A 25,996-nucleotide genomic window follows, 5' to 3' on the forward strand; every position below is an offset into this window, starting at 1 on the left:
AAAATTTAGAGCAGTTGCAACTCCAACAGTGAGATAAGTAATATAATAAAAACCATAGAACGCAACTCTCTGTTTTGATATATTTTGAGTCAGCTGGGGTTACTTCTCCATGCACTCCAATTCAAAACACTTCCATATGACAAAAGCAAAAGCTTGACTTCTTTCATCCTTAATTTGATCCCTACATCAGTATTACACATAGAGGATAACTTCACTAACTCAAATACAGTGGGATTATACCACCTTTCACAGAAACAAAACTGCGTGTTGACAAATTGTGATGAATTGTATTCTTCAGATATATTACTGAGGCAGCCTTTGCCCTGAAAATGCGCACATTTTATCCTGTAAATCAGAAGATGTACTGACATCCAAAAGCACACAACACTAACAACAAACTGGTTTTGGAAGAAGTGGTGGCAGGAGCAGAAGAATCAGCAGTTTTGGGTCTCACAATTCAGATTTCTGGACAGAAGCCATTGTTCAGCATTTCCTTTAAAACTTACAGAAAGGGACAGAAAAAATGAAACCAAAGCACTTTAATTAAATCACTTTAAGTTGAAATGAACACACAACAAATTAGAACTCACTGGTGGGTAAATCAGATTTGAATAGACATTCAGCTGTCTAATAAATCTTGCTTCATTCTTCACTGCAAAAAACACTTGAACCCTCCAACTAGCTTTGATTTAAAAGAGGTACATAAACTAAGTTCAGTCTTCAATTTGGCCACAAATTCCAGATTAAGTAGGTACCATAAACCAAATGGAATCAAATTAAATTACACACTTGAAGCACTCCTTGGAGAGAGATATTGACTAAATGTTGATTTTTCAGGAACAAAACTCTGAGGTCACATATAGCCAGGGGAAATTAAGACATGTGCATTTTGTGTGTTTTTCTCATGAACTCCTAATAAGTTTGACTAACTACTCTAGTTAGCCTACACCTCTATCCATAAAAAGAGATTCAAAGAGAGAGAAATCTGAGGGGTCATTTGATTTTACACAAACTAAACCAACCATGTGCTACTAAATGTTATAACAAAAAACAGAAGAGTGTTATTCGTGTCATGCTTACTGATTTGCCAAAAAGTCACAGGCCACAAAGATACCAGGTTCAAGTGTGGGTCAGTCAGGATTTCATGTATCTTGCCTCTCCTGAACTCTTCCTCTGCAAGCTTTTATCCTCTATGGCCATACCTAACACTTTTTAAGACTGTTATAAGAGCAACACAAAGCCCAGTGTAATATATCCTAACTGTGACTGCACCAAATTCAGTCCACTTACTTAATGAGAAGAAGTAAATTAGTCTTCTTTTAACACTCATCTCTGTTGCATTGCTTTACCCCACAATTTGCAAACCAAATTTCAAATTAATTTGCAGCTAAAATCTTATTAATAGTTTGTTGGGAACAGAATGGGAACAGAACAGTGAGGAAAGGTTTCCACTATTTAACTTGGAAAGCACCAGTTCAGGCAGTACTTATCCTCTAATGGTTCATGCGCAGATTTCTTCAAACAAATTATACTAGACAGGGTACACTGAATTGTGAAGCAAAGCAAAGCTCTCAGTGTAATCAAGTATCTAAGCTAAAAAGCTAAAGTATGGTTGTTTGAAAATAAATCTCTCTGAACATAAAAATCTAACTAGCCTTTGTAAGACCACTTTGAAGAGTTAAAATACTGTACAAATAAAACTGCCATTCAAACATTAACAACATCAAAAAGAATAAAGTAAGCTTTTTGTGAAGGTCTGGTGAACATTTGCTGGACTGGCAAAATAGAAATGTTCTCTAATTATTCAAAGATGAAAGAGTATCTATTTAAGTGCATGTGATTGTTTGAATGGTCCTTGATGGGACAGCATTATTACTGCTTAGTTCTTGACATTATAAGGTAAAGAGTATATAAAAACTCAGCTGTCAGTGTAAAACTATGTTATAACACTGCAATCATGGACAGCTCTATCTGCTGACTATATTATTTTTTTCTCCCCAGAGGGCCATACATTCATCCTAAATTCACTGGGGAATCAAGCCTTGTGGAAGAAGGAACCCTAGGGACATTTTAGCAACACTGCAGTGGGAAGGGAATGCTAATTATGAAAATGAGGCAGAACCATTACAGTGGGAGCTCCAGGGTATGTAGGACTTACACAGAAATGAAAGTAGTTGCAAAATAAGAAATATGACTAATCCAAGGCAATTCAAACACCTTTTTCTGTTATCATGATTGGTGTGCATTTTATCGTCCATCTATTTACTCTTGAAAGGAGCATGCTGTTACAAATGAAAATTAATTTTGTAATATTAAACCCAGAAAGTGTACGGTCTTTATGAAAAACTCCAAAAGGATACATAAAACTAGAATGTTATCAAGTACACTTTATTAAGCAGAATCAAATCTATATGAAACTTAAATTACTCTCAAACTTCCAGAATATCATCAAACACTCAGACTTGCATATGCTCCCATCACTGTTTCAAGTATTATTAGATGGTATCTTAAAAAGTAAATGCCTAAAGAAATTTTGATTTTGTCTGACACTTGTGTAAGTTCCCTCTATCTCTGATGTGGATCATTCAGAGGAAACATGCAAATATGAGCTTAGGCATCAGCCATAGGAATTTAATCCGACATCAGTGCAGCCAGATGCTAAAAAGACAGAAGCACTTACAAGCATGAATAAATTAAGTAAACAATCAAATTTTGCAGATGGAGAAAATAGGACACAGACCTTCTAATCACAAATTACGGCCATCATCCTGCAAAGCTATTTACTGCAGGACAGAGTAGTGGCTGGCCATCTATGCACATCTATTGCACTCTAAATTAGATCTTTACACAAGATTTAATGCCTTAGTGACCTGTAGACTTCATTCTAGACATGCAATTCTCTTGGACTAACGTTAAAAGGAACTCAGACTACAGTGATTCATCTAACAGAAGGGCAGTTGGATTGCATACCCAACACATAAATGTGTTATGAACCCTGCTGGTTACCTGATTACATCAAAGACCAGGTCATCACCTGGGTCATAATTTCCCCTGCAAACTCCACCCACTCCCAAAAAGGTTCAAAAGGTTACACTAGTGCTTGCTTCAGGGTTTAACCTCTCCAGCTTACAGAGGATCAGCTCTTGCAACATCTGGGCTCATTGTCCTTTGCAGTCAAAGTTTCAGGCTCCAGAAGATACTTCAAAGTTTGGGGAGGGGTTATGGTTAGTTGGTGGGAGTACACAGACAGGGTTTCAGAACAGAAAGTCTCAGGTTTCTGTCAATACAATATTCCTTTATCAATATTAACAGGTGTTTCCTAAGGGAGGCACAAAAAATTAAGGTCAGCAATTTGCATACTTGCTGTCACTATGCATATTACCTGATGTATTGCACATCTATCTCCTCTCAAGAGGTTCAAGTAAGTCACAAACAGGATTCATTCCATATGAAACAATAATTAGAATAATCTACCACTGCAGAAATGTGGGACCACTGGATGCGCAGAGCTGCACAAGAGCAGTGTTTTTACAGCAATGTCCCACCCACCAATCTTTCCTATCAGGGATGCACAGAGCAGCTCTTTCCAAGGGTGTTGGTTCCCAACTCGGATTTCAAAATGTGGAAGAACATTGCTTTGCTTATCTTCAAACTGCAGGCTTGTCTTGTTGAACCCTTGTCTTGTTGCTCAGATGAAACCATTTGACATTTATATGGAGGGTTGTAGATGGCATTCAGCTAAAGAGGGCTGAAAACACATTCATTTAAAATATAACTTCGGTCCAGCAAATACAATCACACATAAGTAAATCCCAAGCTATAACATAACAATTTTTTACAGCATGTAGCTTTTGAAACTATAGGAGAAAGTTATTGTTCCTGCACACAAACTGAAATGTTTGAAGTCTGCCTGTTTCAACATCCAATGTGAACTCTGCTCCTACACAGCCACCCACATGCTATAGAATCAGCATGTCCTGTCCCATGGCTTGCCCTGCTGACTGTATGAAACAAGATGGTTTCTTAATTAGGCAAAGGCTTCCAGCAAGAAAAGATTGTAACTTGGGGGAACACAGTTTAAATACTGTCACAGTTTAAACATGCTACAGACTTACCCCATTTCTCAGTATATTAAAAACAGTCTCATTTGACAAATAAAGGAGACACCAATTAATTATAGACTATTACAGTGATAGAACCTTAATCAGCTGAAAGAAATTCAGTGAAACTGGAGGTTGCCCATACTCAAACACGATTACTAGAAAAACATAACTGCTGTTCAGCTTAGACAACAGTCACAAGCCCAAACCCAAGGCCATCTTTTTTTACCACAAATCCCTTACAATTCCTCAAAAACAGTGGTATCCAGTATAGCTTCGGAACACTTAATGATAAGGTACTGCTTCAGAGTTAAGAGTCTATCATGACACTAGGCCTCTAGATGTATTCCATTCAATTTGCATACAGTAATTGAATTCAGCTTATATTCACCTGGCAAAAAGTCACACTTGAAAACTACAATGGCTGAGACTTTGTGTAAAGTTCCATCACAGACAACTTTCACATGCAGGCTAAAACAAGGCTCTCAAAATAGGGAACTATTCTGGAAATGCTGACACATCTTTAACACTGTGAGTGGGCGCCAATATAATACACACATTGTGTACACATATGTTGCTGACTTCCTGGGAAGCTTAGCTGAAAGCCCACATGGTTGATGTGGGACAGCAGGAATGCCTCTTTGAAAGCACTCACACTGCTTATTCATAGTATCTCAAACAAAACCCAAGGCATATGGTAAAATTATGCCATTTCATAAAACAGCACTTACAGCAGTGAACAATCCTTTTGAATCAAAATTGCCCTAGACACTTCAACAAAGAAAACACCACCTTGATGACAGAATTTACACACAATAGCAAGCATTCAAATAAAAATAAATCTTAAGAGCTAGTATTGCAGAGGTCATCAACAGTTTAATAGTGAGTTATATCCATCACAAAAAACCCTACTTCACTTGTTCTTTATCCACTAAAGCACACACCCACTATGGAGGGTCAAACTCCCCAAAGAACAATGAAACAATAGATGGACCATCTGCTGTTACACAAAGCAAATTGAAAATCCAGGAATAGAATATATGGGAGCTATACTAAAATGAGCAGTACCTTTCCATTTACCTTCACTTCAAATTCTTAGCTAAGCTTTCAGAAACAAAAACAAGAAAGGCTACCACACAGCAAAGCTATAAGAGAGAGACACAAGTATACATAAAGGTAAAAAAAGAACATGAAACATCGTTGAGACTTTTTTTTTCCTTTTCTTGGCAATTCTAACCCATACACCAATTTTCCAGTGACAAATACTCTTCCTGCTGTTAATACAGCAAATGGCTGGCATGCAGGGAACTGATGTTCCACAAAGATATAGAAAGATGTGACAGGTATCTTAAATTGCATATCCATGAATATCCACAACTTAAACATCTTCACAGCCATCAACTGATTTTACTCTAAGGTTTACTTGTCATTGCCCCCTCCTAGCTTATTTAGATACATCAAGTACATGGCAAACAGAACTCTTATCAGGCTTAAAACAAGTGTGAACAAATAACTGCACAAGGAAAAGACTGCCCTAGAAAGACTTTCTGCACACCACAACATCACTTGAAAACAAAGCACAAATAAACAAAGCACAAATAAACAAAGCACAAATAAACAAAGCACAAATAAACAAAGCAACAGCACATTTACATGGCTCTTTTTCCCAACAGGTGCCTCAAACTGGTGTAACAGATAAGACTCTTCTGTTCCATTATGTTTGTAGTATTTAGCCCCTAGACACTTTTACCATGTTAAAACAGAATCTAAGAGATGGGTTTTCCTCTTTTTTGTTGCTTTGTTTACTCTGAGTAAACATAAGCTAGTTTATTTCACTAATATTACCCTTTCCAGTAGACTGGGTACACTGGGCTTATAAGTTTTGAGAAGATATGTCAAAAGTTCTTTCAGTAATTCACTCCAATAGCAAACTGCATTCTCAGAAATCATTAAACAAAGAACTGATTTTTAGAACAACATCCAAAAATCTGTCCTCCAAATTCATTTAAAGATATATTGGAGGATTATAAAACTGTGTTTATCTTTTAGGTTGTTCGTGACAGTTTAGCATCAATAACACTAAATTCATGCAGCCCAAACAAATGAAAACCCTGAAAAAACCTTTTGCACTTTCAGAAAAGCATTTTGTATTCATATTCCTCTTGAGCCACTAAAAAACTGGTTTGTGGTATTCAAACACTTCTCTTCCTGGCATTGAGATTCATTAAAGATTATTCCAAAGTGACTGCCAAGATCCATGATCCTCACAGAACAGCTTCGCACCCCCATTCTTCTTTCTTCCTCCCAATGGAAAAATGAGAGAAAGCAAGTCTTCCTCAGTGGCACTTCATAAGGCAGGATTCCTTTCAGACAATCATTCCAAGCCTGTCAGTCATTCATGGGTGTAGTTAATGAACCCACACAAGCACAGACTGGAGGACAGCTGGGCACTGACTGGGTCACCCTGCTCCATCCTGCTGAACACCCCCCCAGAGGAGCACTGCCTTCTTGCATGGCTGTGCTCTGTAAGTGATTAGAGCCCCATTCCTCATAGGGCATTAATTATAGGGATTAACAGTAAAAGGAAACACATGAACAGGATGCTACATACTTTTGGGTTTGTGTGGCTCTTTTTTCTTTTTTTCCTTTTAATCTTTGTATATTTGTTACAGCTATGAATTAAAGAGTAAAAAGGATGTGCAGAGATCTGAACAAAATAGTACAATACAATCTTCCAGTCTGCCATATTAAAGAAGCACATTTAAAAAAAATACTGGAGGAGAGGATTTCAGCCTGCTGACATATGAGTTTCTAAGCAAGACAAAAAAAAATTGGCTATATGTGCCACATCTTCTGTATCTTCCCAATTTCAGCACAGAATATGTATCATTAAGCTGTAAAACCACTGGAGCATTGGCCACTGGGAATGAGCTGTCAGTAAGATGCACTTATGAAGTGGATTAAAAATTCTTATGAAGCTAGAACACACACAAGCCTTTATCAGCACTCCTATCTCCCACCATTAATCTGCTGCTATAACCAAAAAACATGCAACTGTAAATGCTACTCTTAATTCTAGAAAAACCTGGAACTGCTGTACTGTAAATTAAATGGCATAATACTTACATCTAAGTGACCTAGTATGACAGGCAACCAGTAAAAAAATAACCTAACTAGACATAAAGCATAGCTGTTCAAACTCAGAACAAAAAATACAGAGACAGCCTATTCATTATGACCAACTCAGCATTATTGAGTTGATCTAGCAACTGAATATGTGCTTTTCCTATTATAGGGTTTCAGAGCTGAGGGCTAGAACAATATTTCATTTCAAAAAGATTAGGTTTTTTTTCCAGTATTTTAAAAGCAAATACTTAGAAATGAAGAGACAAGAACAAGCTAAGTTAACATAACATAGACATCTCCTTTATTGCTGGCACATTAGGCAAGCAGATGTTCTTAACAGAGACTGTCATCATTTTTAATGACAAACAACAGTTGGAACACAGGTTCTCCACTTCAGGATTTTCACAACAGGCTGTATATTTGAACAAACAGAAATATTTTCAGGCTCTATTTGTGGCATTATATCTTCTTTTAACATGCCTGACATTTATAGAGTATTAAATACAACTTACACGGCTCTACCCTAAGTGTGCTGATGGAAGGCTTACACACCATATTTGCTGAAACTTTTAACTTTGACTTTAAAGAAATCATTTTTCTTCTCTCAAAACTAAGTGTTCTCCAAAAATAAGAATGGTGCTCAGGGATTTTAGTACTAAACCTTCAACTAATCTGGTAACATGATAATTTAATTTTTTACAAGTTACACAATGACTTATTCTCTATAGCCCCATAAACTTTTCAAAATGCTGACATGAAAAACATCTGAAGGTGTTTGTCTTTTCACATTCTCCCACTGGAGAGCAGTTAGAACTAAAGGCCTACTCTAGGATATGCACCTGTCAGGTCTCACCAATTAATGACTGCTTTAAAAAAAAATTGAGCATTGTTCTAATAAATCTTCTTGGGTACAAAACGTTTTATTACTGATCCTGCATTTCACACTTCTCATGACAGACATTCATGACTCAGAATCAACTCCAAAATGAGTTCACAAAATATTCTGTTGGCTAAGGACCATTTTCCATTGGAACAATTTGAAAACAGACGCTAATACATTTGTCTGTCTTACATTAATGCCCTTAAACTTGTAACAGGAGGCAATTTTTTTCTCATGCAGTCATTTCTTAAACAGTACTGTATTACCCAAAATGTACTATTTTAAGCAGGATAACTAACAAATGAACTTATCACCCCTTAAAAGTAGCAAGATTTCTGATATAGAGGCAATTAAGGTGTTTGAGTTTTTTTCAGGAAAAAGACTTTAGTAAAAGCCTTCAGAACATTACTGAGTCCTAGCACACACACACACACACACACACACACACACACACACAGACACGAAACAACTAAGATGATTAAAATGTTTCTTTGTTTTTTCTGTAACCAAGACTAGAATTTGTCACAGAATAATCCTCTACACAAGCTAGGGAATGATCACAGATTCTCCACTAAGTATGTAGGTTTCACTTCTTTGAATGTGTGTTCTAGTTCTGGCCAGGGTTCATTCTTACAGTAGCTGGGATGGGGGGCATGGCCAGCTGGGATGGATCAGCTCCACACTCTCCCTTTTATAAGCTTTTGTTATTAACATTACTGCTCCTGCTCATTTTCTTCTTTCATTGCAGCTTCCAGTAAATTGTTCTATCTGTGCCTTTTGTGCCTCCAGTTCTCCTCTCCAACCTGCTGCAGCAGGGAGGGACAGGGGAAAATGAGGGGAGCAAGTGGTAGCATGTGGTTTGTGGAAACACTTAACTGAGGAATATCTTTCTTAAACCAAGAACATAAGTTAGTCAACAGACATTAAGAAAAAAGGTGAACACTGGGCCCCAGATATAATTATTCAGCATTTTCAAGAGACCCTTATTTTACTCGCTCATAAACAAGCCCATGGATCCTTCTCTTTCTGCCATCAGTACCCCTTCTCTGATCCAATCCTGCAATATGTCAAGTACTTTCTCAAGAGTCTTGATATTCTCCACTGTTGGTCATATCAAGATAAACAGACACAGTGCAATTTAGTGTATTGGAGCTCAGGAGACAGAGAGAGCAGCTAATCAGGAGCTGATAAGACTTCCACACCTTATTATTCAGTATTCCTGCCCACCAGGAGATATTTGCATTGGGCAAGGTAGATGCAAAACTGGGGCTAATATTTAAAATGACGTATGGTTGTGGATTTTATTTCTAAAGACACATATATTCAGTACTACAGACAAAACAAAGTAAGGCTCAAATTACTATTAGTGATAACTTTGAGTAAAATAAGGTAATCTTGGAATTAATAAGGTAATCTTGACACATTTTTGCTACAGATTGTAGGAAAAATTTCCTTTTTTATTGTTGCTTCAAATTTCAAAGCCATATAGTTTCACTGTTTTATCTTACAGGAAAGCAAGGATATGTTTTGTGAACTCTCCCACAAGTGGTATCAAATAGAAGAAAAAAATTAAATTTAATTATTTTTCCCCAAATTTTTTCTCCCAGTGTAGAGTCAGAGCTTGCCAAAAATCAGCTGAAGAGTAGCTCATCAGGAGGGCTGTCCAGGTCCCCAGTGGAGTCCTGATCTATACAATTCATTAGATACCATACTGAAATTTCATCTCCACGGTTTGACCATTCAAGAATCATAAAGGAAAGTCCTCTTACAGAAACATCACAACAACCTCATTCATACAGAAATTAAATTTAGCTCAATCCATATGCTAGCATGTACTATAATCTTTCATTGTATACCCCAGAAATGTGTTTCTTAGGCATCTGCTACTTCTATGTTTCCCCTTTAGTTTATTGTCTTATATAGTAGGAAGAAATACAGTTAAATCTACCTCTACATTGGATACACCAGAAGAAGTAAAGTAATAATTATTGTGACCAAATATACTAAAATAAAGAACCAATTACTTCCTCACCAATTTTCTGATCTGCCAAGATATTTGCAAGATATAAATACAATAAAGTTAATACAATGTTCAATATGTATTTCACTTCACACAATGTTAAACATTACATAATGAAAGAGAATATGGGGAAAATTTTCCATTATGAGACAAGACTGCTCCTTAATTCCCATATGAAATCTGAGCAAATGATGCTGAAAGTATTCACTGTTTCATCATATCCTAGAGACAAATATAAAAACATTGCAATAATGAATACCTTGGTTGCACTCAAGCAGAAAGATTAAAAATGTTTTTAGTCATCTACATTATTAACTAGAAACTGAGGACAGTCACCTGGTTGCTTGCTCAGAAAGTTTTATCCCTCACATAAATTCACTCACTGACTTCTTTTTCCATCTGCACTATGGGTTAAGATGTACTTCTTTTCAGAGTTTACTCTTCGTCCTTTGTATGGTTTACTCATCCTGCTTATTTGGTTTTTTTTTTTTAACAGCTTTGTTCATTGCAGTCTTTTTTTTGTGTAAATATCACATTCTCTTTCAAATCAAGCAAATTATATTCCTAAACTCAAGAGAATATGCTTTAAAATTATTTGGAATTGCTCAGTATAAAAGAATGAAACATGCGAACATATTCTTCATGCAAGCAACAAAACTGTTTTGTGCATACAACAGCAAACCTACATTTTTAACAACAAATCCTTGTTCCTCCAATACAAATTAAGCATATTAAAGCTTTGTCTCATTCTAGAGCATGCACAGTATTATTGCACAATCTGTAAAGACAAAGTTAGCTTGCAAATGTGCAGCCACTGGTAAAAAGACTTGCTAAATAGTTATATTAACTCTGTTATTTTTAGTATGATTCAAGTAAATTAACTTTATTAATATTGAAGCAAAGAACGGAATAGGAAGAAAAAAAATTAAGTCAAATGATCACAAAGTATTTTTTAAATTCCATGACATTATCAAAATGTCAAAATATCACCTAGCATGCCAGATTTCAATGAATGGAATACAGTAGTTCCATCCATCAGCTTTTCCATCAATATCCCACTCTGTCATTTTTGTTTTGAACTAAAACTTCAACTGTGTTAATCAAAACATATACTGCTACTTTTTCAGATGAAGGTTATTTCTTAATCTTTACAGGTTAATGAAAATGTCTTTACTGTAAGTTTGATACATAGCAAGCATGTCTTCTAGGCTGGTTTTTTGATCAAGCATTCCTTGGACAAAGGATTACCACTACAGCACATTGGATTTTACAAACTGGCTTTACTTAACTTTCAAAGAGCTTTTATTTTTCTAAACAGCAAGTGTAGCACTTGAAAGTGATTATTCCCAATCTTTTCTTCATCTTTTATAGAATAAAAGCAGACTTTTATTCTTTCATGTTTCTAATTTTTGATGGAAAACAATGCCACAGAAAATTAAGAAAAGGAAACAATTTCTTTTTATAGCCTAAAAATAAAATTATGTGCTTACAAGTTTAGGCATACAATTCATAAAAATGGATCCTTTCTCCTATAATTTTCCTTGTGTTCCTGCTTGCATGGCAAGTAGCTTCCATCATGCAGGCTAGTGTTGAAGGCATCCTAAAACAAATACCTTATCACTAAATATAGAATACTTCTGGAGATAGAGAAACAGAGACCACATTTTCTAAAAATCAAATGCACATAGAAAAGTGATTGATGAAAGATGCATTCAGGTCCATTACAGGAGACTTTGTCACTACATGCTAAATTCAGGAGTCAGCACTGCCTGCTCCTCAGAAAGTTCCCAAAGTTGCTAACTTGGGCAGTATCGTACCTAAGAACACAGCTCTATTTATAGTTGGTGACCATGGTCTGCCTCCACAAGCACAGCTGCTCCCTATACAGACCCTGCAGGCAAGTATGGAGAAGGGATGTGAGACACAGAACTGTTGCAGACCAGAAATGGGTACTGGTATCCTCACTGCAATGAAGTATTTTCAGACATCTCTGACCAAAAGAACTGTATGTTCAGAAAACCACCTACTTCCCCCAGTTCATTGTGCCATCCCATATTATGCTCTAAAGAGAAATTGAAATCATACAGAAAATTATGTCAGTCATTTTGCAACAGTCATTTTGTATAATCTTAGCAGCAGAACTATCATTAGCTTTATCATAAAGGAAACTAATATATGGAAAGCCGACAGGACTGATTCCCCTAACTGTGCTTTTTGAGAGCTTTCACCTGCCCAAAATGGGTATAAATGGTATGGCATCTTAAAATTTGGCAAGAGCATCATGCACGTTTTCATAAGGCATAAATAATAATAAAAAATGTTGTTTAATTTTATAAGAGTAAAAAGTAAAAAAAATGTGCACATATCTCTCCTCTACACAACTAGATATGAATCAAGGATCTAAATCAATTATAAGAATTTACAAGCCATTATTTTTTCATTAGGATCTTTTGTGGTTTTAGAAATCCTTGTCTTGCTCTGCAATCTGAATAAATAGTTGCCTCTAAGTAACTCTGGTACTAATACTTCCTTTGTTCTCATTTGACAATACCCACCCCCAAGCACTAAAGATGATAAAAAAAAAAATCTAAAATTCAAATACGGCCTTACAACAACTGCAGTCACACAGCCTGTTTGCATTTATGCTGAGAACAAGCTGTCATAATACTGCTCTACCATTTGTAACCTCCACGCGTTCTCACCTGCCCTCTGCAACAAGAGTCTCTTTATCTGAAAAGTGTGTTTGTGTAACATTCCTTTTTTAATTTAAACTATAACCAAAAATAGCAAACAGCTTGTGCTCCACCAAAACTGCACTGAAGCTCAACTACTCATGTGGGTCAGGTACACCAAAGAGTTTATTAAAGCTGTTTGGTTTTACATCACATCTAAGGAACAGGAGGGGAGAAGAAGGTGGAGATTATCACCATAACATAAAAGATTAAAAATAAAAAATTCATTGCAATTCCTCCTCCAATGTAGCCCCATCTAATCAGTCATGCACTCACTTTTCTTCAGAAGAAGCTTCTTTGTTAGAGGCTATTTATTGTAGCCAAGTTCCATTCCCAATTACCTTATCATACATTATACATTTAAAGAAAAGGTGCCTTCCTTTTTCTAGGGACACACAGGAGCAATGGGCCAACACTCCAGAAGACTTTCAAGCAGAGTAAGGCAACTTCTTCTACTAAAAATCTAGTGAAGGAATGATCTAAAAATACAGGTAAATAAATACAAGAGGGAAAAAAACCAAATACTAGATTCCTTTCTCTCAGCTTCAGCAAGACTAGAGTAGAACGGTCAATATATTACATCTCTAAAATGTATTGACAGTTTAAGTTTAGGGATTTTTATATCATATTAAGCAACAGACTGATGGTATACTTGGCTTAGAGGAATTTACTGGAGACCAAAAACTACATAATATGCTTGGAAAACAGAACAAATCACAGGATACCAAGGAGCCCATAACTTTTATTCAACAATTACCAAGTTATCAATGTGATGTCCACCAAAAGCCAAAACTGGCTCTATGAAAAGAGCCACTAACAACATTCTTTTCTGAATCTGTACATTCTATTTGTCAAACAAAAAAACATCAGCCAAAACAATCTTAACTTCTCCAAACAAAATCATCCTGAATTAAAACATTACTCTTCCTGATCCTTCCCACAATCAACAAAATCTGCTCTGCCTGGAGACACAAACAATTTGTGAAGCTAGCTAAGTTATAAACTTCCTAAATTCCTATAAATAAAACAGCAAAGTTGTGATATAAGCGGAGGTAATTCAAGGAAGCAGAGTAAATTACCTCACACCACAGGACAGAAGTACACAAAGAGCTACTGCATTACAGCTGGCACATCTGACACCCATCCTGATACTATTTTAACCTCTTATCAAGTCTGTACTATCAAAATAAGGAGAAATAGGTAAGAAATTTCTGCAGCAGAAAGAACATTGTGTACTTTAATGCACCAGTTCAAGGACTTGATCCAAGAACCATAACTGATCACAGCAGTCAACACGGACTTAAGGATGAGGAATGGAATACTCCATAAACCCAGTAACACCCATGAACAGTAACAAAGGAGAACTTGATCTATCATTTGAATTGCAGGTACAAGACCTCCTTAGAAGACTTGAGAGACTATAAGAATTCTGCACCAACATTTAAACAAGCTGTACAATATAGAAACACGTAATTTGAATCAAGACACCAAATGCCCAGATGCACAAGAGAATTTAATAAGACTTTCTAGACAGAAACAGAAGTGGTGTTATGATCATCTTGAAGGACTTCTTTGACTCTGACATTTCCTTCACACACATCTTCCTACACTGACCACAAAATCACCACAGGTCTTCTCCTCTTGACATCTTCATCTGTACCATCCACTACTTTAGAAATATCTAATCTTCCACTTCTGGAATACCACTTTAAAACAAACAGCCAACCAACTCTGGCTGAACCAAGGAGCATTTTAAGAGATTATTAAAAACAAGTATACACCCTGGTTTTATACTTTTCTGCCTCTCCTCATATAAAGGGCCTATAGCAGAAGGTGAGCAATATTAAAAGTCAGAAAATAAGTTCAATTTAAAGACATTCTTCTAAGGAAATGATTTACAGGAAATCCCACTTGTCTCCATTAGTAAGAAGTGAGGACTATGTCCAGCACCTTGAATGAATCCAAATGTAATCTCCCACTGCCACTTTATTCCTCCCATACTCTTATTATTATAACTTCTGTGCTTGATTTCTACACCTGGATAACACATTTGTTTCAAAAACTGCCATTCAACAGAGTTTTTATTTTTTTCTGAATGCCTAATTCTGGAATACAGCAAAAGGGAAGGAAGTTTGGACTTCACTGAAATGATGCTTTCCAGCTTTAGTTTACTTCCCAATAAACAAAGGGCAAAAAGAAAAGCAATGCAAAGAAGACAACCCCAAAACCTTCAAAGACACAGAAAGCCTTTTAAGAGTAGATGAGTCTGAACCAGTAATTCTAATTAGCTTGCGTTAATAACCTTTCAAAAAGTAAAATCTGTGACAAAAAGGAAAATTACTTCATTCACAGAAAGACTTCTGTGCGATCTAGATCTAGTACAGTTTACAGAACTTACTGTACATTATATCTTATTTCATTAAGAAGAAGACTAAAAGGACATAATTTTGTAGAAGACACCATACTCAGAAAATGAAGCAGTTAAGCACAAGAAACAAACTTGCAAACCCTATTTTCCCTTAGCGAGACTCATCCAACAGAGTACAGAATGGCAGTACCAACTACTCTTAAATGGCTATCATATGTGTTTGATATGGAAACAAGATATTGTGGCAGTCAGATTATGTACAAATGGCTGACACAAAAGCTTACACTGCATTAGTGCTGCTTCTCTAACTTGTTTCATCCAAAGGATCTTTGAAAACTAAAATTTATGATAAATTATTCACAATAGAGTAATTTTTGTGTCATCACACAAATAAAATCACATGCATATTGGCACTGGTTCTGAAATGTACCATCACTATCGAAATGAAGATTAGTCAATAATGCTAATAGGCTAAAATGATACCAATAAGATTTATGAAGAATGAAGCTTTTCTCTTTTCCATGATGCCCTTTTATCCAGAAACCAAAACAGAGTAAGAATGAAAACCACAGGAACTGTCCAGGTGCCAACATTTGTCTTACCCTTTTTTTAAAACTGACTATTTCCCACTAATTCTACTACAAATTGACTACAATTTGACAGTCATTTTGGAAGCATCTTCAAAAACACAATCTTAAAATGATCGCTGCTACAATTACACTATAATGCTAACAAATAAGGTCAATGCAAGCATATTTGGAAGCAAAGAAAACACAATAAAAACTTCTTTTGCTAAGTTACGAAGAATTAGCAGGATCAAGTATATTGAAGCACTGCTAAGCAGGGCTCAGATACTGCATCATATGGCTCAGCAAGCAAGGACACCTTAATTCAACTTAAAACTAGGACATACATACAGATAAAGCATCACCAGTAGATGAAAGAAGATGCACTGAAATCATAAAGAAATAGACTTACTTGGAATGACATGGGTCATGATCTAATGAAGTGATGCTTACAATTTTTTTGTTTTAAGTCAGATTGCAATCTGTACAGGAAACACTGCTAACAATTTGAACATAAGAAAAACATTTCTATTATGCTCCTATTTTTAAGCTCTGAACTCCATCAGTTAGGCAAAATAAGATAGCTGTCACCTTCTGAAATACTGATTTTAAAAGCCTGAAATAATAATTATGATTCAATGCACTTCGTTAGTATGATTTGTTTTAAAATCCTTCCTCTCCAACCATCTCACAAGAATGGCCCAAATAGACAACTACACCTTCTTCAAAGAAAGCACACCTGTGCTCCACAAAAAATGTCCTTCTATCATCACTGTTACCCTAACACAGGAAAAGAAATGGGTAACTGGAAAAAAGCAACTCTAGCAACTAGAGTTACTAACATACTGCCTGAATGACTGTACAGAGCTCACAGCAAGTAGTTTTAAAAAGCAACACTCAAATTTGCTTTAATTTTTGCTAACTTTAAGCAAACCTGTAACTAGATTAAGGTTTCATACAACACAGGTAAGTCAATAAAACCCGCTTATATAATCAAACTACTTCTGTCAAATTTCCCTTGTCATAACAAGTTCATATTTCCTTTGAAGCACAATGACTTCTGTCATTCTTCATACAGCAAATGGGATACCTAAAATAGGCAGCAATAGGCTCAGTGATAAACAAATCTTTCAAGAGTTCTGGTAAGAATGCATCTACAGTGAAAACATGGCTTTACACACCTACAAATTCAAACACAAAAAAACATTCAATCATCAAAATCTTTATTGATCACTAAAATACCTTAAATAGTGTATTTTGCTCCTCTTGGAGCATTTTTGCTAAGTATATTCACACCTGGACAGTTCTGATGTTACAAAAAAAGTCCTTAGGTGTCAAGCAAATTTCAGACACCCTACCAAGCCCAAAAGACTACCACAGTAGACTGAGTAGCTATAATCATTGCCAAAGATCTGGAAGGAACATATGGACAATTCAAACATAACAGCAGTGACATTTACAAGAATGTAGACATTTCACTACTTCTACCAACAATTTCACCAGCTGTAAAACTACACTGTCACCATGCCTGCCTCAGAGCTCAAGTGCAGACAGACAGAAGAGCAGGAATTCAATCCTCCATTCACTTGTAATCTCATTCCCCACCATCTCCTTTAAAAAGGGGAGACTTCAGAAAGAGCAATGTCTCCTTCATTTGCATAGATTTACAGTAATACCACACAAGGCAAAGACTAATGGCCACAACAGCGTTGTATCCCTCTCTTCCCAAAACAAGGTTGCAGATCTTGCACGGAATTTCCTGAGATACTATTTTTTAAAATATTAGGCAATCAAATCAAATATTAAACACTTTTTCAGTTACCACCAAGAGTGCAGATAAAGTGGACAAATTCCTTTTATTAAAACTGAACCATTGCAAATCAAGAATCCATTAGATTTCTGAAAAGGTTTCACAGCATGAAACTAACATTATCATTACCTCACCATAAAATCACATAATATCTGAAAAAAGTGAATATTGTTTTGCTTCATTCCATCACTTGTGAAAACTCTAAGTCAATATTCTTCATGGCTCCCAAAGTTTAAGGATCTAGGGTAGGGAGGGAGGTCATGCTCAATCCAAGTCACCAGTCACTCTCTCTACCACAGGAAAAACTACATACTGTAAGCCCTGTGAATAAGTAATTACAATGAAATGAATGTTTTATGAAGGAAATGCACTTGGTTTTAAAGGTCACAAAGCAACAGATTAGAGCATACAGTGAAACAAATCCAGCAAATTACTGATTGAACTGCAGGGTCAATGAATCCAAGCAATAAATATTTCTGCTCTTTGAATAATTAAAAATGTCAAAACACAATGGTTGCAGACAACAGTGTTAAGAATGCTCACAGACCAAATGATCTACTTCACATTTAAGTATTTAACTTACCTGTCCTGTGACTGCTCTTCATACATTCTTTCCTTTCCTTCTTTAAAGAGTCTTATGGCCCGTTTGGATTTTTTCATAAGGCTGTCAATGTAGATTTTAAAATACTCGTTCTCGCTGAGTTGTGCAAGTTTCTGGTTGTCATCATATTTGCTCAGTATAAGTCGCAAATGTTGGTAAGTATCAGGTAGAATGTCAAGTATGTAAGGTGGGCTGTTTTTGAGTTGAAGCTTTGGGTTTTGACACAATCTTACCTATAAGCAAAAAAAAGAGGATGTAAAAGACAAGAAAACCATTGAGACAAAAACTGATCTGATATTTTCCAATTTATCAGGTATAACATACTTCTCTAGCCTCCAGTCCCAAAGAATTAAACCCTACTTCATTTATATTCTGTGAAATTCCAACATAGTCTCTGTCGTGGTTTGAAATTTTGCCTCTCTAATGTCAAAAGAGGCAAAATTTTACTTAATCTTGTCACATCTATAAAAAGCAAACAAGCTTACCTACATGTTTAGTGAGTTTGCCCTGAAAGTATGTCTTTTCCTGTCTAATATATGCTAAGGAGCATATCAAAACACAGCATGCAAAAATGCCAAGAGCAGTACTTTCAAACAGATCTGTTTTCTGCAGGTTAACTTAGCTACAGGTGTTTAAGTATCTACTAAGAACTGACATAAATTACTTTGTCATCTACTGGCTCTCTTTATCCAACAATATAGCCTCTGAGACCCTAGGGAAATTTAATTTTGAAAGCTCTGCACATAAGAAAATGGTCTGAACTGTGATAGTGCTTCAAAAGTTATTACCTACAACAGACAGACTTTGGGTCACTCAAAAACAGATATTGTAAACCAGAAAACAAAATTATTATAAAGTCATTGTTTTCCAGCTCCTGGCTGGAACAGAAATTCAGCGCTTTGCTTTTGGCTGGGTGAGGAGGTGCCCATCACAGCTTCTTTCTCATTCCCCTACCCACAACGAAAGACTCATATGTCAAGACAAGGAGAGGGAGAGATCATTCACCAAACACTGTCACATGTACTTAATATTAAGATACTTAGCCTTGACTCAGGGAACTTAATTCATTTGATTAATAAAACCAAACCTTAAAAACACATTCCACCCACCACTCCCTCCTTCTGGGACCTAATTTTATGTTCCACTCTACCTCCTCCCCCACAGTAGTACAGTGAACGGGGGCTGTGGTCAGTTCATCACTCCTTCTCTCTGCCACTCCTCCCTCCTCAGTGGGGGAACTCCTCACACTCTTCCCTTGCCCCAGACAGGGGTCCCTCCCACAGGAGACAGTCATCTTTGAACTTCGCCAGCATGAGTCCTCCTCACAGACCAGTTCTTCACAAACTCTTCTAGAACATATCCAGTTCTTCACAAACTCCTCTAGAACATATCCCCTCCATAGGGTGTAGTCCTTCAGGAACAGACTGCTCCAGCATGGGTCCTCTGCAGGGACACAAATTCTGCCAGGAAACCTGCTACAATGTGGGCTCTCCTCTCCATGGGACCACAGGTCCTGCCAGGAGCCTGTTCTAGCACAGGTTCCTTAGGGCATCACAGCCCACATCAGCCTGCTGTGTCATGGGGTCCTCCATGGCTTACAGTGAATGTTGGCTCCACTGTGGACCTGCACGGCCACCACCATGGGCTGAGGGGGAATCTCTGCTCCAGCACCCAAAACACCTCCCCCCCTCCTTCACTGAGCTGCATGGCTGCAGAGGTGTTTCTCTCACATATTCTCACTCCCCTCTTCCCTGGTTGCAATTTCCTTCTGCACAGAAGCTTTTCTCCCCCTTCTTTAAGACATTACCCCAGAAGCACCACTGTTGCCAATGGCCATCAGCAGATCCATCTTGGAGCTGGCTGCTCTACTGGACAGGAGGGAATCTTCTGGCAGTGCCTCAGCAAAACTATCCCTGTAGTGCCTTCACTACTAAAACTTTGCCACTTAAACCAAATAGAAGAAAACATCTCAATGGACTTGGAATCATTGTGATCCCAAATGGCACAAATAGTAATAAAATATATATTACTCAAAGAATAAGTTTAGGCTAATAGAATACCTTTATTTGAATCTAGTTCCACTGGAAATGTTACTGGAAGAGAAAGGTACTCTTTGTTTCCTACACATCCTTAACATAACAAGATTAGAATTGTTTCTGAGCTATCTACATTTTCTGATAGTTTGTTCTGTAATGCTCTGTTCTAGAAGAAAAAGAGACTAAAACTAACAGGTAGTTTTTGACTGCTGATACACTGAGCTACTCAAGCTCAGCTAAAGCATTGCATAGGGATACAATCTAGATGACAATCTACATGTGTGTGCAGCTGTACATATGCAAATACTTATGAAGAAATTAAGACCATGTGGTATAAAAGTTTTATAGGGATCATTTGGAGATTGCCACATTATATATTACTGACTTTGACATTCTTTTGAGGTAACTAATGAGGCAATAAAAACATCTTAATACTGCTGAAAGGAGATTCCTATTCCTACTAATCTATCAACTTGGAAAAAATGCATCCTTGAGCTTTTCTGGGAGAGAGGGGAACAAACCTGTATCCTGTAACACTCAACCTCTCTACTCAGAGCCCTATCACTATTGCTGACCTCTCCAGTAATTTCTACATCTACACCATTAAGAAATTCACTGCATTAAGACTGCTGCCACTACCAGACCTTCATGCACCCCAAACAGCAAAGCAAACAGGTAATAGTGTCTGAAACATACAGTGCAAGAACACAACCAGGCAATTAGACTGAGGTAACAGGCAGTCATAGTTAGAAAAGTAGAGATAGAGTGGACAAAAGTCAAGCACTTGAAGTTTTTAAAAAGCTTAGCACCATTTGAAACAGTATTTAATACATAACATTTGCAATAGCTCTCCTCATTTCACTGATTGTTATTTTAGTAATTTCTATTATTCTTTCAACTTTTAGACCAAGAAATACATGAGAAAGCCTTCTGACATGTTGTAGAACATCCTTATCCCAGAGAAATTTACATCTCAGTAGGGGAAGAAAAAAAGGAAGCAGGCATATATGAATACATGAGCTGTTCAATATGCTGAAGAATGGTTCAGAGACTGAACACCAGCAGTTTGGTATTTCTAGACATAAACTGCAAAGTTCCACAGCAAGCTCTCAAATAATTTAATGGCTTACAAAGGAACTCCTTAAAGTTGAGAATGCACTGGAAGGAAACAGAAAAAAACCTAAAGCATATTTGATCATCTCTTGACCAGTAATGAAGTCTGAAACTGCAATCCACAACTGCAAGAGCTTTGAAACTGAAAATAACTTGTTTCTATTTTATGTGATATAGATAAGGTCATCAGGATTTAAAAAAGGGACAACAGGGCCCCAGTTGTGGGTTAGAAGATGTCTAAAGCAGTATTTTCAAAGAAAAAAGATTGGCTATGATAGCATTCTTGCAAGATCAGAAAAGGACTGAAGTTAGGCTGACAGGTAGAATTCTCTACGGAGATGTCAGAAACATGGGCAAAGAATCTTACATGTGTAGCTAGACTTGAAAATCATCCATGCAGAGACATCCAGGAATTTCTTTTAGCAGAAGCATAAGAAGAACTGGAATCCCAAATACAGAAGTGAAACTCTTTATGAAAACCAGATTCTTTTTTCCTCTGAACTTTGAGTTCATTGTGATTTCTGGTTTAGTGAAAACTTGAAACTAGACTGACATTCTTCACAAGACCAACTACAGGTGACACAAATCTATCACTGATCAAGCCTTACAACTCTCTGAAGTAACAAGCACAAGGGAAAAAAACATCTGAAAGATCAAAATGTTTATTCAGAGAAAAAAGTCAGCAATGAGAGCAGACCACAAGCAGAGAAGGCTGCAATCATTCTGAATTACGTGTTTACCCTAACTTAAATCTCATGAACAAAGAATTAATTACCTTTCTGAAGCCTATCTTTTTGATCAGATGTGCCAACAAGCAGAATATAAGTGATTTCATATATATTAGAAACACCATTAAAATATTAAAACAAGAAAAAGCAATTTGCTTATGCTGGTTGCTATATTTTCAACAGTCAGCCCATTCAGGTATAAAAAAAGAATATCCAGTTATAAGGAAGAACTATATTATCTTCCAGAACTTCTTGAAAGTTTTCTTCAGTCTCACATCATTACATACAAGATAGTTTACAAGGCTACACTTTCTGCTGAATTTGGAGAGATAAATACAGCACAGTACCAGAACCTTCCATTTTAGAACAAGCTTTTAAGTAAAGCACACAAAAATTCTTCAACACCATTAGCTTTATGCATTATAATTGAAAAAAAATACTAATAGTAATGTTCAAATTAGAGATCCACTGAAGTGGTATAAGGTTTCCTTCACTTTACAGAGCATACAAGGCTTCAAAGGAAGTAAGTCTGTAAGGAGATGGTTGGTAAACCATATGGTTTCCAGTCAGGATGTCCTGACACATACCACAGCAGTTCACAATTAAAAGTAAGCAGTAAGAAAAGACACCTGCTGACGCAAAGGATTTGCCAAGAGCTTTCTTCAAAAGAAAACAGAACTCAAAACAAACAAACACAAAAAAAACCCCAACACCGCTAAAATAAAGAAATCTACATTGCACTCTACAAGGCAACTCTCACCAACACATTAGGAGCGGACATGAATCATATCACTGTGTGATTTTTGTATTGTTATGACTGGAAGTAAGCATGTATATATTTAGCAAGCACTCAGTGGTAAAAAATGAAAGGCAGTAAGCAAGTTAGTAAAAAATATCTCTCATTGAGGCAAACTGAGACAAAATTAAGCTCCTTTCAGTAGCTCACACTCAGGGAAAATCCAAGTACTTAATCCAGAACCACAGAAACAATAAGATTGCAACTCTGTGAAAACTGAGGCATTACCTTAATCTACCAGAAACTGATTTTGAAACAGTTAACTCTGGAACTTCCAGACAATTTACCTCTAGTTCCTTTACAGAAAAATATTAACCCCCTCTCCCCTTCTCGCCCACCCCTAACCAAAATAAATGCCACTACTCAAAACTTGAAGATATTTGTCTTACATTATAAGGCATTTTTTCATAGCATCATCGGAGATGAGAGTAATGGAGGCTGATTGTACACAGACAATAATTTCTTGCTAAAAACTATGTTCTATTTGATCAGAATTTATTTAAAGCAAAGTTGAAATCCCCTGACTCATTTGACAAAAGGACCCTTGTTCAAGCAAAGGACAGCAGCCTTAACACAATCTGTTTAAACACCTAAGGCTAGTCAAAGACAATACAAGGAAAGTAACTCAGCTAAAACAGAGTAAGTATCTAATGACTAGGACATCCGCTAAACACTGTTTTCAGCTGCAGTGAATGGGTCAGAACAATTGGAGCATCAATGCTCACACACTTCCAAAACTACACTTCCAAACTGGCCAACTGAACAAGCTCTTCTGCCATGCTGCACAAAACAGTCAAAGAATTAGAAAACGCCTTGACACACCACAGACAGCATAAAGGTAGCTCTGCAGTTAAGATACCATAACAATTCTCCAGCAATCCACAACATCCAATGCAACAACAATGAATTCTGAAAAACTTAATCAGGAGGGGCTAATAAGGAAAATGGTCCAAGTTTGAACATTATGCTTCTTTGACACAGATTTCTTCCTGCCTGAAGTTACCGTAACTGCAATGCATTTCATTTTCCATAGGAAAAAAAGCTCTCGTCAGAATATATGTAGAGGTGACCCAAGCACCAATCCTTTTTCCTGAGAATACAGTAAGTGTTTGTTTAACAGCTACCACACTGCAACTGACCCATATGTTTCCATAGTGGAAGAATAAACAATAAGAATGCTGATGCCACAGACACACAAGGAGAGTTGACTTTGGAGGGTAATTTTACTTCTTTCCAATTAGAAAGAGAGAAGCTTCTGTTTCTGTTTCTCTGTTTAATTTTGTATTCCTTTTCCATAAGCAGCATACACAGGACAGAAGATTTCCTACCACCTTTGACCATAGAATCAATTACATGAAGTTTTGCAAAGGATAACCAATGCACTCAGTTTCAACTACCATGCTCTGTATACTCAGATGCTGACAGATGTTAATTTAAAGAAAACCACAATACTAAGCTGCAGAGGTAACACAGCTTTTACTCACTAAGTCAATAGTATAAGCTTTGGAGAAGCACTCTAGTTTGCTCTTAAATAATTACTAAATAGCAAATCAATGCCATCAGCATTTATACAGTCAGAGTCAAGCAACTGGTGGGCCGTGACAGTGCACCCAAATAGTTTAGTCAATATTGTTAATCTTCATAGTAGAAAATTTAATTATTTTCAGGCCCAATGCATAGGAGGAATGAAAAGTGATTAAAAGTTGATGAAATACACCTGTTTTTTAAAAAAAAATCCTGTTCAGAAATTATCATGATATTACCAGCTTTAATCCCACAGGAATGAAGTGTGAAAAAAAATAGTACTGACTACTCTAAATAGACCAAGCAGTAAACAGACCTAACTACTCCAATGCTTACATAGAAGTAATTCTCTCCCAAAGCTGGTCTCAACATACCATTATTCTCTAATAGTAATACATGGCTAGGGTCTAGGTTTTAAAAGCCGTCAGGTTTACAAACTCAGAAAAACCAAAGCTCATGTAATTTATGCACAGTTTAAAGGAAAACCTGAGTTATTTGTTAACAACATTCATTTTTTATTTATTTACAGGATAAAACATACATGGTGTTTTAAAAACAGTAATTTGCTTCCTGCAAGTCCAGAGATATATGGTCAACTTTCTTATACAATGCAAGCATTGAAAAGCAAGGCTAGCCTTCTAAACCATAAAAGAAATATTATCTTTAGCACTGCACAGAAATTGAAGTATTCTTGGTTCTTAATGATAAAGCTATTGCTTACCCATGAAAAAAGCAGTAGAGAAACTTGACATTGATGCTTAATATTGTTTTCCTTTCAATAATGCAGGTAATACTGTAAATTTACATAAGACATACCAATAAACCACAAAAAGTATAGATCCCGGTGTATGAAGTATAAAAAGGAAATATATATGGACAGATAGCAATTTACATTCATTGATTATCTACATGCAGATTATGTTTTTCATTCCCTGCAAGAATGTTTGCTTATAGTAACTTTTACAAACAAGGCTCTAAGCAGGAGCATTATTCAAACATTCTATCCTGCTAAAGAACTCTTTTTCAAAATCCATTATTATCTTCACACTGATAATAAAAGTTTAAAGAGAAAGCACCCAAACAGAACTGCAATATTCTGCCTATTCCAACCTAAAGTATCAGCCCATGGAAAATTGACATTATCATGAAATCTGGACAATTTGAAAGCAGGACACATAACCAATTCTACACAAAAAAGTTTGCATGGTGTCTAGGTAGCCAGAATTTTTGCATATACCACAAAACTACTCTCACTGTACAGTTCTCATAGGGTAGGAATGTTTTGTTAATCCCTTATTGTTGAAAACAAGTAATTAATACAGAAAACCTCATCTGCCAGACATCAAAATTACAGAAAGAAATGAAGGAAAGGTAGAATATAGCAATTTTAAAAAAGAAAAAAATGCAAACCAGTAATTATTGACTTCTAACACTAGTTTTTAAGGTTGCTCTTTTTTCAGTGTTTGGTCAAGATAAAAGCTTTGCTTTGTTTCCATTATTCATTTTCTTAACATCATTATATTGGGGGAAAACTTCAGCTACCTTACTACAGCCATAAGATGATTATCATAGCTACTATAGTTAAAGAATAAACAA

General features: G+C 36.4%; 1 protein-coding gene across 2 annotated transcripts in view; it reads right to left on the minus strand.

Moving 5' to 3' along the window:
- Positions 1-25,996, minus strand: part of CBLB (Cbl proto-oncogene B) — a 129,078-nt gene that overhangs the window by 99,756 nt on the left and 3,326 nt on the right. For both annotated transcript variants that reach the window (XM_066572021.1, XM_066572022.1), the window contains exon 3: positions 18,186-18,436. In XM_066572021.1, coding sequence (XP_066428118.1) covers positions 18,186-18,436 — 251 coding nt within the window. The remainder of the gene's footprint in view (positions 1-18,185; positions 18,437-25,996) is intronic.

The sequence above is a fragment of the Molothrus aeneus genome, chromosome 2 (genome assembly GCF_037042795.1).
Source record: "Molothrus aeneus isolate 106 chromosome 2, BPBGC_Maene_1.0, whole genome shotgun sequence".
Classification (NCBI taxonomy): Eukaryota; Metazoa; Chordata; class Aves; order Passeriformes; family Icteridae; genus Molothrus; species Molothrus aeneus.